This window comes from Harpia harpyja, chromosome 10, assembly GCF_026419915.1.
Source record: "Harpia harpyja isolate bHarHar1 chromosome 10, bHarHar1 primary haplotype, whole genome shotgun sequence".
In the NCBI taxonomy this organism is placed as follows: domain Eukaryota; kingdom Metazoa; phylum Chordata; class Aves; order Accipitriformes; family Accipitridae; genus Harpia; species Harpia harpyja.
Window position 1 is genome coordinate 34,198,466 of NC_068949.1, and position 15,497 is coordinate 34,213,962.

The window sequence follows — 15,497 nt, forward strand, 5'->3', positions numbered from 1 at the left end:
TAGGTGCATACGGGGAAATCAGTTTCTTAGTCCAATGCCCGTTGAAGACTGACATGTTCCAGGGTCCTGCGTAGCACTGCAGGCTTCTGCTACTGAATAACACCCAAATCAAGATTTTGAACCTGGTATATGGATGCCTGCCTACTTCTGCAGATCTTTAATGGGGGGAAGTGGATAATGGGAGACAAGCTGAAGCTTGTGGGAGTCTGTACTCATTTATAAAGTATCTCTGGGTAATTTTTTAAGATAAATCAGCTGAATTGGGAAAACCAAAATACACCAACCTACGCATCAATCAGACTGGGGCCTCTCAGTCCCAAAAGGCTTATTCAGGTGAATATACTTCTTCTCCCTATTCACAACTAGAGGACAAGATTCTAAGGGGAGGAAGAGGTCAGAATCAGGTAAATGGTCAAGATGCTATTCAGTTATGACTTTTAGGAGAACATTCAAGTTACTATTTAACTCCCATCTTTAGAGTCCCCATGACAATCAAACAGTGTTGAGAACACTTTTTCTCTCACATAGGGGAACTCTGCCAAACTAAGGATTTGGGACTGAGGAGTTAGATTTTGCTCTGACAAATCTTGATTTGTTTATGAGTAACAAGTTCTCTCAGGAGACTACTGGGACCAGAGGATCTGGTTATTATAGACTCAGAGGACCAGAGAGGGCTATCAACCTCTGCTGTGTGACTTTGGGCATTTTTCTCAGCCTCATCTAGGGAAGAAAGATATGTATTTTGGATATCAGTTTCTTAAGAACTAAAACTTATTATAAATCCAAAGAGTCTAAATGAGCTTTTCACAGCAACAGAAAGACGATGCTGCATGTCTTTTTTCTGTCCTTGTTGACCCACATGGGGCTGGCAAGTTTGTATCTCTGGAAGCCAGACAGGAATAAAATCCTAATTCCCAAGATACACCTGAGAGATTTCAGCCTTCATTTGTTCCAAAAACATAGAGCTACATCAGGGTCCAGCTGTCTGAGAACTGTAAGCAGAGGTTTTCACTAAATCCATAGAAAAGCCAGTGAGATCTTTAGTGAACACTGCCAACTGAGAGTATACTTCCTTGCACCCTGGCTGGGCAGGATGTAACACTGACCTTTCTGGTGAGAAAATGGTAAATGTCAGGGGCACTGAATGGTGACAAAGTGCTCTAATGTGTGTCACTCGCCATCAGTAAAGTTAGCAGCAGCAGCATGGTAAGGGCCAAGGAAAGGCACAGTTTCAGACTTGCTTGTCACTCGGGTCCCTGGCAGCATTGCTTGCCTGTAGCTCACCTGTATCTTTAGGCTGGCAGCCATGAAGCTGCCTAAAAATATTAGCAAGGTAATAGCAGCCTGTGTTATAGAGGCTCAGACCTTCAGTCTGACTTTCTCCCAAAGTCAAACTGGAAGCAAACGTGTGGTGTTCAAGTCTGAAAAAAAAAAAAGGATTCAATCAGTCAGTTGCTTAATTCAGGCCTCCTGAAAACTGTCATGGGTTCCTCTGCAATGTGCCCCTCTCCACCATATTTAAGCTATGAAATACATATATTTTAAATTAAATTTCTAGTACACTTCAACTCATTGGGTATGGCTTGTGTGTTAGATCTAGCGGTTGATTTTCTGGACAGGCTGTTACAATGCCCTTTGATTGGCATCTTCCCTGTCAGCCTCCAGCAGTTGCCCTGCAGTGATTAAAAGGTCTTGTTCAGCAATACACAGCATCATTTGTAAACAGCCCAGATACCATGCCATTTAAATTGCCTCAGCCCACCTGGGTGGGCGTGCAAATCTCACCGAGCCAAGATCTGACAAGAACACTGGGACAGTTCTCCCAGCTTGCTCCAACTGCTTGAATATAATGAAGTTTTTAAGAGGGCTTTGACACTTCTTTCCCTTGATTTTCAGCTCTTTCAGCTGCTCTGATGAACACAGTCAGAGCTTTTAAAATACAGTCTCTAGCCTCCTCTGGAAAAGAAAAGATATATACTCTATAATTCTACTCTGAAGATTAACTTTCTTTGCCATTGCTCATAAAAGAAACACAAATATAGCCCTATCTACTCATCTGTCCTCCCAGCTGCTTACCAATTTATCTTTTTCTCCCTTTCAGTGTGTGTGCATATCTTTGTATTGTTTGAGGGGAAAGGTTGGTTGGCTGCTTTTTTACAATGTTTGCATCCATTTTCTTCTCCTCCTCGTACTCAGAAAAAACAAGACAGAGTGGAGACATAGCAACACCTCTTACCAAACTGACATAACTCCTGTAATTTCTTCAGGGAATCATTAACATCATGGACACATGACCCTAGCGGAAATGAGATATGCTATGATATGTTTTTACTTCCAATCAGCCTGCTACACCTATGAAGTGCATGAAAGCCCTGAGCTATATTTTTTGTCTAATCAAGACAGTTACCTCAGAATCATAGAATGGTTTGGGTTGAAATGGACTTTTAAAGACAATCTAGTCCGACCCCCTGTCATGGGCAGCGACATCTTTCACTACATCTGGTTGTTCAAAGCCCCATCCATCCTGATCTTGAACGCTTCCAGGGATGGGGCATTCACAGCTTATCTGGGCAAATGTCTCACCACCCTCATAGTACAGAATTTCTTCCTTATATCTAATACAAATCCACCCTCTTTAAGTTTAAAACTGTTACCTCTTGTGCTATGACTACAGTCCCTGTACCAGTAAAGTCTCTCCATTTTTATTGTAGGCCCCCTTTAAGTACTGAACAGCCAGAATATGGTCCCCCTGGAGCCTTCTCTTCTTGAGGCTGAACAACCCCAGCTCTCCCAGCCTTTCTTCATAGGAGATGTGTTCCAGCCCTCTCATCATTAAAGCGCTCTGATCTTCTCGAAGTATGTATTCTGTATTTCTCCTACTTGCTTGCCTGGGTGCAATACCCAAAGAAGTAAAAAAAAAAAAAAAAAAAAATAAAATTCAATAGCACTGATACAGTTAATGATTATAACTTGATAATATAATTTACTAGCTGGGCTTTTCTATTGTTCATTTTATGCTAGTTTTTAAGACACTGCTGTTATTTGGCTTTATTACTCCCCCCCCCCCGAACTTAAGTTTTTCAAGGTTGCATTATTATTAGAATTAGCTGAGAATCTTTTCAAAAAGTGTCTCATTTTGATTAAAAAATATTACATTTTGCAGACATTTTAATGAGCTTTTTAACCTCTTATTTCTATTTTTTCATGGCCAGCTCTAATTGTGATACCTTGACTTACTGACTTTTAGAAAATAATTTCTGGTTGAAGGCATGACTTGATCTGAGGACCAGAATAAAAATCTAGCCTTTAATGAGCAATTTATGCATATGTATTTTGGCCATACTGAACTATATGCACTTTGACTACTGTTTTTGCAACTACTGGTCACAAATATTTGGATTTGCAAGTCACAAGGTATCACTGTTGAACTTTGACTAGATGACTGGACCACTTTAAAAAAGCAAGAAAAAAAGTAAAGTAATTCCCAATATGACTGACTGACCGATTGTGTTCACATTTGTATTCGCTATAAACCAGCGCCTTTGCCAGCAAAATTCCACCATAGCAATGTATGCTGAAAATCACCAAGTATCAGAAAAATAAACTCAGAAGTATTTAAATAAAGCATTTATCCAACTCTTTTAACTAACATCTACTGCATTCTATTCCCCTAATGCCAACTACATCAGTAAACACTGTGCTATCAGCAATAATCCATGTATATTAACTTGCTGTTTCTGTATTACCCTGCTGAACTAATACTGCTTAGAATACTCCTTCCTAGTAATCAGGGTATTTTCATAGAGCACAGTTCCAGAATTGCTAAGCACCTTGATAACTTTCATGCATTCTTCTGTCACAGTACATTTAACAGCAAAATCTCAAGAACCTGCCAGAGAAATAATAAAAACCATGAAAACTGTTGATACAATGTAGAACTGCAGTGCCTTGGGGTTGTATGCAGTGTGGATTCTTTTATGTTTCCGTTAGACACATAACATACAGTTGACTCTCTGAGTGGATTATGCTTTCCTCAGTTTACCACTTTCACATACCTAGATTATGCAGATATGTGATAAGATACCTGAATTATAGCAATTATTAGAGGTGTCAGTTTTACAGTAGCCCATCGCTAAAGCCTGCCCAGCACAAATGTGTCCTCACAACCTTTTAATGAGGTAGAGAATTACAGATCCCTTTTTCCTCCTTGCTTTTTTTTTTTTAAGATAAGAAAATTCCAGTCACCCCTCCTTCTAAAGGATTAAGTTTATCTGCTGTCGTGGTTTAACCCCAGCCATCCCCCATCTGATATCTTCCTCCACAGAGTGACATAACAATCTCTTTCATCACAAGTGTGGATGTCAGGGCATCACTTAGAGCTGTAGGTGGAAGAATGAAAAGGGGGAACAGAGGAGCTCTGAACAAAGATTCTATTTTCATGTTAATGACTCCTCTTAATGAAACAGAGGATACAAGAACACAAAATACATACGAGCTACAAGGAGCTGAGTTGTCTCTACACAGTGTTTTCTCAGAGTTATGCAGTAGGCATCAGTAGATTGCTTTGATGTTGTTCTTCAGGGGATTAAATTTCTCTGGGATGGTAGTAGGAGGGGGTGTTTCACAGAGCAGCCAAAAATAAGTGAATAAAAAAGAAAATTCTCTTGGAAACAGATATAAGAAATGCAGCTGTAAAAGACACTACAGTTTCTCTGACATCATTTACAGGCAGAGCCTTCTCCAGACTAAAACTAGCAAGCTCAGTGGTGTTTATTCATAAGACTTAGAGTGACCCACAAACTATTTACAAGACCACATAACGGAGTAAAATGGCAATTAAAATATCTGTGAGCAATCAGGAAAATGCACCTTTGCTTTCATCAACCATTTGAATCTGTTTAAGTGTCTTTAAAGTCTTCCAGATGTTCCTTCCCTGCCAAAAGAAGCAGCGTTAAGCAAACACAGCCTCAAGAAGGCCTGATGCCAAAAGCTTTGCTCTGTGTCTTCCTGATCTGTCCCAGCATCTTCCTGAAAAGTCCCAGTTTAGATAGTCCTAGAAGCAGTCTGTATTAAAGCAACTCCTCAGCTTTCCTTAGATATCGGAATATAGCCCTCATTCTCTGCACAATACAGCTGTGTCCTGGTTGATCTCTTCAAAACCATTTCATTTAGAGAAAGCACCAGGAACAGGAGAGAGTATCCCAACAGTCTTCTTTCCTTGAAAAGTTGTGACTTCAGGACATTTTCCTTCACTATTCCTTTCTGTTCTTAAGAATAACTGGAAGTCAGTCATCTGACTTTTCAGGTTGATTAGACTCTGCATATTTCTAAGCCAAAATGTATAATAATTAATTAAAAAAAAACAACCACAGGGCACTGAGCAAGGCTCTACCCAACTTGCACATCAGCACTGGCTATAGAGGTGTTGCTGTAGAAGTTTGGATTTCAACTGTACATCTGCACCCTCTTATGTCCCAGTTCTCTTTTGCTTTTCTTGCATGGGGAGTCAGCAGTGGCCACACTCTGAGAGCAAAGGGCCGACCTGATTCAGCACTACAGTGCCTATTTTGTCCTCAGGTACTTGGCTGCACAGAAATGGAAATGCATAGAAAAGCCCAGTGTTGCTCTCTGTGGTGTACATGTTCTCAATTACACATGCACAGCTCTGTTTTCTACTATGGATGGTTTTGAGGACAGACAGTGTCCATATAATTGCAGCTAACAGTATTTTTTTCCAAGGTGGTGACGATCATAATAAATAAGCCAGAATGAGATGCAACACTGTCTCCACAAGTTGTATTATTTTTACTTTTGATAGCAGAAGTACAGTCTAGCTTACACTGAGGTGTGTTATGCAAGGGACATTTTGTTCAAGGTGAAAATACAGGCTTGCAGTTTCATGTTTTGTTTATGGCTGTAGGGAATTAGATGGGTGGTTGGAACATCTTTTCATCTTTCTCTCTGCCTTTGAAGCTCCATGCCTGAGTTCTCTTATTTGTTAGGTTCTAAGAGGCCTTCAAAGTGTGAGCTCCATGGAAAGGGAAAATGAACATTTTCATCATTATTCTAATTGCAGGCATCCATCAACTCAATTCACAATAAACCACTACTGTAAGTAATGATGGGAAACTTCAAGAGGTTTGGAGTGCAGTACAGGACACAGGGATCCAGGAACAGGGACATTCTTTCCAGTTTTCTAACCTCTTCAGTGAGTACAATTTTGTCGGATGTCTCAAACACTGGGTTCCCAGATTTCTAGGACTTTCTGCTTTTATTAGCCCAGAAAAAAAACAAGAGATATGTGGGGCTGTGTGTTTGCATCTGACATTTTGAAACACTGTTAGGAGTCCTGGAGGAAAGAAATAGGAGTGACATAAATATATATGCACCTATCTATACAGACACTCGCACAAAACCAAGTTTAAGTTAAAAATGGAATTTAGTTTGCAAACGCTTCAGCTAACACAGGTTCTGAGAAAGGATTAAAAAGCAGGAGCAGCAAACAAAATCTCTGGTATATCCTTTGCAGACCAAATATAAATTCAACTTTGGAAGTAAATTTGACCTAGAGCTCTTACTTCTTCCATAAATTAAAAGAAAATATTTGACTGAACCACTCCTGAATCTTGATATGTTCAAACCCTGTGGTTTTGGCACAAACTTATAGTTTAGAAGCTACCATGGAGGTCTCATTTTAATCACCTGGTTCAGCTCATCCTGATTTCAAGATGACTATTTTATCAAAAGCTTCTCTTTTAAAGGCCAGATTCACAGGACATGGGCCAACTTCTGCTCACAGGTGGACTACTGCTTCCATAAAGAGCTGATGAGAAGTCTCGCAGATTTACACCAGTGTAAGCAAAAAGAGGAGTAAGCCAAAATATAAAAAAATTAAACTTATCTTTGATTTAGACTATGACAACCACATTTGCAGGAAAACAGTCCAGCGTCTCCTTCGTTCCTCAGCTTTCTTTTCCACATAAGTCGAAGTTACACTAATTGCTATTGCGTGACAGCATGGAGGTGTTTCAGATAAGTATTTTACTGCAAGCATGGTTACAGAGCTTTACACTGCGTACGCAAATCATTGGTATGGAAAGCAAATGCAAAGAGATTTGCCTGCAATCAGAACATGAGAAGAGAATCAGTACACCAGAATCACTGGGTAAATCTGTGATGACTAAAACTGAAGGAGATGAGACTCAAAGTAAAGAAATGTGCTAGTAGTGAAGAACTGCAGAATAAAGTTTGGACCTACATCCGGGGTTATTTTTCAGTGGTGGTGGCTACTACAAGTGTTTGAATCTGAAGTCAAATCATCCATTACAGACACACCATATATTAAAAATTGTGAGATGCTCAGATTTAATCATAACCATGTAGGCTATGGCTCTAAGTGAATTTAGATACAAAGTGTATAGCATAAGTTAATGCAGCAAAGAGTTAAGCTTGCATCAGTGACAAAGAGCTATGATACTTCTTTAAGGTAACTTTGGCATCAAACACGCAAACGTTTTGCCAACACTGTAACTGACTGACATTCAAAGATTCAGCAAGAGGAACTTACACGTGACTGATTCATACAGCCTGAAATCTGACTGGAAATCTTGCACTGCTGTTTAGAAGCAGTATTGCAGAGTGATTTAAGCTCATAATGAAGAACTGTGTGTGCCTAGTTGAATGGTCATTAACTTGCTCGCTTTCAAGGACCAAAGCAAGTTTAACAGCAGTTAAAAGCATAACACCAGCCACTGGAGGATGTCCACTGTTACCTGTGGCAGAAATGCTAGTATCCTCAAAGACTCCAAGACTTCAGTCTTTGGCCCTCACTGGTAGTAGGACCAGATTGATCTCTTTGTATTTGGTGCAAAAGCAAACAAGCTTATGCTGAACAGAGTTGTGTTCGAACTCGAAATGTTCACAGGAAATTGCAGAACTCTCCCCTCCCAAATCAATGCTTTCTTCAGAATATTATTCAGTATATTTCAGTTGTACATCATCCTTAGATCAAAGACTCCATTTCCAAGTGCTGTATAAACACAGTAACAGGAGGAATAATGCCCCTTTCATACCAGTTCTAAATTAATTTCAACAAATGAGCAGTGCAGATTGCATTCAGCCATGTTGCCTTCAAGCCCCCATTTCAACATCTCTGTACATATTGGGAAGTTGTGTCTAGGAAATGAGGAAGAGGTTTTTGCTCTTACCAGTAGAACCTGTTTGGTGCAACTCCCTCATGAAGAAGCAGCCATCTTCTGCCAAACTCCACTGAACTGAATAACTGGGGACAAAAACAAACAGTCATGAATCACAGTAAAACACAAAGATAATAGAGAAATTAATCTGAAGAAGCCTCTATCACTTCTGAGATAGTGGCTTGGACTTACACTTCTTCCAGTCTCAAAGGCACACACCTGAGGCAGCTGAAAAGTGCCTGCAGTGACTTTTATAGGCAGAGGCAATACTGTGCTGTGTGACATGGGACACAAGCGGTATTACCTGAGACATCACTGTATGGGTACACCCAACAACCTGCCATGACTGCAAACTCATCATCTAGCTCTTCGTGGCACTCTCAGGTAATAAAATCATGCAGTGTGGGAATGCTGCCTTTTCCTTTTTTGAACTTGTGGTGGATACCAAATGTACAGCATCACACAGCAGTTTGATAACCTAGCCTAGCTCTGACAACAGATATACACAGTTGCCTTCCTTGATACTATGTTAGAAGGTCATTCTTTTTCCAGTTACCAGCAGCCATCCCTAGAGAGCTTGTTCAATCTGGCACCAAAAAAGTGCTCAAACATGTCCAGACTTCTCTTGCAGGACTGAATGAGTTTAAATAGCACAAGTTACTTGTACCATGGAAACTTGCAATTCTCCCTTTGCTCCTGTCCTTCTGCAAATGATGTGACACCTTCTCCTAGTCTGGTTACACAAACAATATCCAAATACATCAATCATTTCAGAAAATCTTTCCATGATAAATACCAAACCAGACTAAGAAAGGTCAGCAAAAAGGCATATTACAAGTATTATAAATACTTTGATGCACTTCTGTAGAATGATATACAAATGTTACTGTTACAAAGCACTTACAAACAGCTGTTCTCCGTAAATGCTGCCATCAGGTAATTCTCGGAAGGATAGTAGAGGGAAGGATCACTTGGGTTCTGTCTTTCTTATGCTTTATTTAACTTCAAATTTCTCATATGGAAGTACTAAGAGGCAGTCAGCCCTATATTTTTTTTTTTGCAGATTCATCCTATTTCCCCTCTTTCCCTTGCTTGATAGACTTGGTCTGTCCCCTTTTCCGGCAAGGAAGATATTGGACCCCTTTTTTGAACTGTGAGCTGCCTTTTCACGACACCACTTTAGGGATCTTGCACAAAATGCAAACAATCTGAATCTTTATGTGTAAACTTTGACAAATTTTTTTTTGAATGAGTAGTGGCAGTGGATTGGCAGGAAAGAGAAAGATGGATGCCTGTGAGAATGACTGAGAAGGAAAGAAGATGATTTTAAAGCTTTGTGTTGATCAGAAAGATGGTTTGAATGTATTTTAAGAATTATGGGACTGGGATGTAAGAAACCTTGAGATCTACTTCTTATTTACATTCCCAATGCAAACTCCTATATCCCTCAGCTTCCTTACTGTAAAACCTTCAAAGGACATGGAGAAATTAATTACAACAGCTTTTTAGTAAACAGTAGACTGGCATATGTTGAAATCTCCTTTAAAATATGAAAGCTAAAAATTCACCTCTTTTTCTCTGAACACTGTCAAAGAACAGAGAGGGAAGAAGGTAGACGGGATGGAAGATAACAAGGGTAAGAAAAGGAAAAACACTTTAGCTTTGTGGATAGAAATGCATCCCCTTTTAAAACTTCATTGGTGAGTCCGTTATTCTTCCTTAAGTAGAAGATTCTAGTAACATTTTTATTTGAAACTTTAGAAGACCCTAACTATAACTAAGGAAAACTTTCATTTTTGAAAATTAAAGATGATCTTTAGGAACATTTAACAATGACTTTTGTAAAGTGCTTTGAGGTCACCTGATCAAGAACTTTACCATTACAGGAGGTATTTTTCCCCCTTCACATTCAAAATCCATTTCTAGACCTGCTTTTGTAATTGCAGCAAAACCAAAACCATAATAACAATAAGCTACTGTCAATTTATCTCTCAGATGCCAATGTTTTCCCTTTCATGGCAAAGTAGTTTCTTTTGTGCCAAGTAATATGTCTTTGACATACAGTAATTGAAGTTTTAATAAAGTTCAGATCATCCTTTAATTAAGAACAGGGAGCAATCCAAACAACTCTGCAAACACCTCTGTGTTTCCAGACCAGGGATATACCACATGTAACCTTTCCAGGGACACTGATGTTCAGATGGCGGAAATCACCGCAGTGAATCTTGGTTTTCCCCTTTTGTATTTCTCACCCTAATCCCTCTCCGGTTTCCCTGAGCACAGCTTTCAGCAGGTTATCCCCTCTCTGAATTTAACGGTGATAGTAACAGTATCCAGAATGAATTAAGTACAGCCTGCAAAAGCTTTCTCTGTGCTTGTGTAGCATCCCCCCTGCCATGCCTGCAGTCCCACTGCAGTGCCAGGTGGTTGAACGGCCCCAGTGCCACAGCTTTGCTCTGGCTCTTTCACCACAACTCTTCAGAGGGGCTCTTCACCTGGTGCATCCGACAACTCCCCCAGCAGAACAGAAGCTGTGATGCTGCACAGCACCCAGGGAGCCCTGCTTACTCTTGTAAGGTGTGTGCTCTGAGTGAGACGTGATTCAGGTAATACGTGGAGAAATGCAAGACTTTACAAGTTTGTTTCAAAGGGAGGAAATGGGGATAGCAATTCTACTGTCAGGGTTGGCCTTTCAATTTAGAAGCCGGTGCCCAGTGACCTGGAGACAGTGCGTGAGAAAAGGCAACAGCTCTCAAAGGGAAATATCAGCTGTCTGGGAACTCATGCCCAAAGCTCTCATTGTCTTTGATGAGACACTTTAATAACCAAGCTTTAGAAGGTTTTTCCTCCTTTGCCATTATCTCAGCACCAATCTCAGCCTTTACTGACTCACAGCAGCACAAGCAGCATTAATATATCTTTAGCAAAGAGGGAATTCCCCACGTTATGTGTCAGCCCCCAGAAAAAGAAAAAAAAAAAATCCTTTGCAGTAAGGACTTTTTCAGTATTTTATTCTAATTATCATTCATTTTAGACTGAGTTTATTTAGTTGGACCAGAAAAAAAAGAAACATTTGGAGGCTTTTTGTCAAATATCAGTTGTGATACTACTGGGATTATTTTTCCCCATTTAGCAATTATAGTGCTCGTATGGATATTTTTTAAACTCAGCATCATATTTTGTTGTTGTTATAAAAGCCCTCTCTCTCCTGGGACGTCTTGTAATAGACTGATGCATGCAGTTCTTTCAGAGATGACATTTTATTTTCTTTGGCAAGCACTGCTGTCTTGATGACAATTTTCATCATTAGACTGAAATTAGGTAATGTTCTTTGCTACACTTCTTTTTCTACCACAAATAGAAAAGGAATCTATTACAATTTCAATGTTTGTTTTCATCTGAGGGCCAAGTAGTGATCTGACACTTCTGTTTATACTGAGATGAAACTGTTATGAAGTACAAACCTTGTATTGATCTCTCAGATTTGACTCTTGTTCATCAGGGAATAATTCTCTTCTTGCTTCCACTTCTCTTGTATATTTATTTTTCTGTGTAATACCCGAATACTTAAGAATAATTAACAGTCTGGTTTTGCTTTGTTTTTCTTTTTTAAATCCTAACATTCTGTGAAGTAGAAACCTACCACCTACCTCTTTTATATGGGAAAACAGAAATGCAGCAGAAAAGGAAAGGCTTACAAGGTTACAAATACCTTCTGAGGCTGAGCAGGGATTCACATAAACCCCCTGAACTGCAAGACAATCCCCCAGCTATAGAAACAGCCTTCTTGCAACATGACACTACTGTCTTCTGGAGTAGGGAAAGCTGACATCTGAAAACTAAACTTCTTTCCTTATCTACACCAAACAATATCTGTACACTACTCACTCTGTTATTTGTTTCCCAGCCTCTGTGAGAAGCCTAAGAGCTGCCCATGTATTTCATAGCAATAGCGTAAGCTTCACCTTAAAATGCTCTGGGAAATCTGGGTAACAGCAGGATACAGTTGCCACATAACCTTCTCTTTCCCTTCTAACTTCCTGATCTTTCCAGCACTAATTTTAGACTTGTGTAATTTTTTTGCATTTTGGGCTATATTCTTTGATAACATTTCCAATTTAAGACATTCAAAACATTCTTTAATATATAGATATTTTTAAAAACAAAAAATATTGTTTGTAAACAAAGGATAACTTTCCTATAATCCAGTGAAAGTGCAGAAGAAAAATAAAATATTTTAGAAATGTTTGTAGTTAAAAAACCAAGCATTTGATGAAGGGGAAGAAGCTGTACGTATAAATTCTTAGTGAAAGAACTTTACCATTACAGGAGGTATTCTTCCCCCTTCACATTCAAAATCCATTTCTAGACCTGCTTTTATAATTGCAGCAAAACCAAAACCATAATAACAATAAGCTACTGTCAATTTATCTCTCAGATGCCAATGCCAAATATTTAACAGAAATTAGTCAAACCTGATTGGTCTATTTACTTTAGTTCAACAGCTTGCACTATAAAAAAAACCAAAATTCCAGAAAATGTAGGGAGAAAAAATGATATTTTTCTAAAATGTTCCACTAAGAATAACTGGATTTTTATTTGACTCAACTGATCTAGACTGCAACATCACTTCTGGAAGGGAAAGTGTGCACTAGCGAAGAGGAAAAAGAACTCTACACTTCTCTCTACTTCAGCTCTGGAAAATCTCTCCAAAGCAAAAAGCTCTCAAGAGCTTAGCTTCATAAACCCCTCTATTTTTTGGATGGTTCTGGATACATTCTGCCACGCATCTTTCTTTGCCCTTCTGCCCTGTCTTGCATAGAATGAACGCTTGTATTGTTTTATAATCTACCCATGTGCTATAGGTAGCTGTAAAAGAGCTCTGGCCCCTTCCGTCGTTTGACTACATCTATTTTATTCTTCCCTGGTTCGCCCATGTATTGTACCTCCTACACATCTTCCCTTCACTCAGATTTCTAACCTTTTTAGAGTAGATATCACCTGTTGCAGCATGTGTTTACACAACATAAAGATTGCTGGGGCTCTCAGTAGCTTTTATAAATACAAGGAAATTTTAAGTGTAGATAAGTGTAAGGCCAAGTGTTCCCCATAACAGATATTTCAGTAAAAGGTTCCACTATTCAGAATGGTGGAAATTAGATGATTATGCCATATTTTTTCTAATACTTTTGTTTTCATCCACAAAGCAGCACAGCAATCCAAGAGTTCTGTACTTTCCTCTGGAACAAGGTGGCTACTATTGGAAATGTTGGATAAGAAAAACAACAGTTCTGCCATAAGATTTCCATATTACACTGGCTTCAGAAACAGCTTTCAATAATTCACAGGACTCAGAAAATATTTAGATACCATTGATTCCATTCTTCTCATTGTTCATCAATGTCTTATGTTTTATAAGTCTCTGAACTGAAATACTATCACATTTGAACACCAGCATTAATATCAATGAAGTTGGTATTAACTTGTATGTTATATATATAAAACATGTCTTATACATAGCTTATATAACTGGACTATCAAAAAGGGATTCAGAAGGTAACCAAGTCCTTCAATAGTTCTTCCAATGGACATATCTTAGTGAACAATATCTCTAATAAACAAATACTTACTGTAAAGAACACAATCTTCTCACTGTTTTAGAGACAAAGGTTGCATATCTCCACTAAAAAAACTATAGAGAAACTTGAATGTGTAATATACAGACCCATCCTTAAAACACCTCTCCTAAAGGGATTGTGTGGGAGTCACAAGTGCTATAAAATTTCAGACCTCCACTCACTTTTATGGAGCTAAACCAAATGACAGTAACTGAGGATTCACCTCTCTCTAATTTACTGGCAGTCTTATTTGGCTTTGTCTTTTTTTTTATTAGTCTATATGCATTTTAAAAACTCGAAAACAAGTAATTAAGATATGAGCTTTGAGGGCCTAATGTTGTCTACACATCAGACAAATTTGATTCATTCTGATGTAATCACCCATGGTATGAGATTATGTCCTACAGGACTCTGCTTGTCTATTTGGGTTTGACTGAGTTATGAAGTTGAGATCTTCTGACATAAACTCACATCTTTAGGACAAAAAAAAAGAGCTGTTAACAGTTTCATAAAGTATTGTACCTGGACGCGCACTTTAATAAAATTGTACTGTGCACCACTTGTTTCCCTTACAAACACTGGATTTTCCCTGAGATTTTCCTAACCAAAAATCTGGCTCTTATGAGGCAGCTGAATTGTTTATTTGGCTGTTGAACCTGATGGGTAAGAAAGCATGGCGTCAACCAGATGTTGCTAGTAAACACAAACTTGTCTTAAAGAGAGCAATCCTCATACCTCCCCAGTTCCAACAAGCTCTGTACTCCCCAGAGCCAGAGGGTAACTGTGCTACCTGCATATTCATCAAACTCACCACAACAAAAACTTACACTCGCAGTAATCTATATATCATCCAAGAAGACGGACAAACATTTCCTCATTTAACATCTGACTTTGAAAGCAAAGTTACTGTGGTGGGTTGACTCTGGCTGGACACCAGGTGCCCACCAAAGCTGCTCTATCACTCCCCTCCTCAGCTGGACAGGGGAGAGAAAATACAATGAAAGGCTCGTGGGTCGAGTTAAGGACAGAGAGATCATTCAGCAATTCCCATCACAGGCAAAACAGATTTGACTGGGGGAATTAATTTAATTTATTACCAATCAAATTAGAGTAGGGTAAATGAGAAATAAAACTAAATCTTAAAACACCTTCCCCCCACCCCTCCCTTCTTCCCGGGCTCAACTCCACTCCTGATTTTCTCTACCTCCTTCCCCCCCAGCGGCACAGGGGGACAGGGAATAGGGGTTGGGGTCAGTTCGTCACACATCTCTGCCGCTCCTTCCTCCTCAGGGGGACGACTCCTCACTCATCCCCTGCTCCAGCGTGGGGTCCCTCCCACAGGAGACAGTCCTCCACGAACTTCTCCAACGTGAGTCCTTTCTACAGGCTGCAGTTCTTCACAAACTGCTCCAGCATGCATCCCTTCCATGGAGTGCTGCCCTTCAGGCACAGACTGCTTCAGCGTGGGTCCCCTGCAGGGTCACAAGTCCTGCCAGCAAACCTGCTCCAGCGTGGGCTCCTCTCTCCACGAGGCCACAGGTCCTGACAGGAGCCTGCTCCAGCGCGGGCTTCCCACAGGGTCACAGCATCCCTCGGGCATCCCCCTGCTCCAGCGTGGGGTCCTCCCCGGGCTGCAGGGGGACAGCCTGCCTCACCATGGTCTTTCTCACAGGCTGCAGGGGAA

The 15,497-nt window shown here is 39.8% G+C and overlaps 1 protein-coding gene across 4 annotated transcripts in view; it reads right to left on the reverse strand.

Annotated features, from left to right (window-relative positions):
- The window catches only part of SORCS1 (sortilin related VPS10 domain containing receptor 1), a 314,437-nt gene that overhangs the window by 93,865 nt on the left and 205,075 nt on the right, over window positions 1-15,497 (reverse strand). For all 4 annotated transcript variants that reach the window (XM_052799499.1, XM_052799497.1, XM_052799498.1 and 1 more), the window contains exon 5: window positions 8,208-8,281. In XM_052799499.1, coding sequence (XP_052655459.1) covers window positions 8,208-8,281 — 74 coding nt within the window. The remainder of the gene's footprint in view (window positions 1-8,207; window positions 8,282-15,497) is intronic.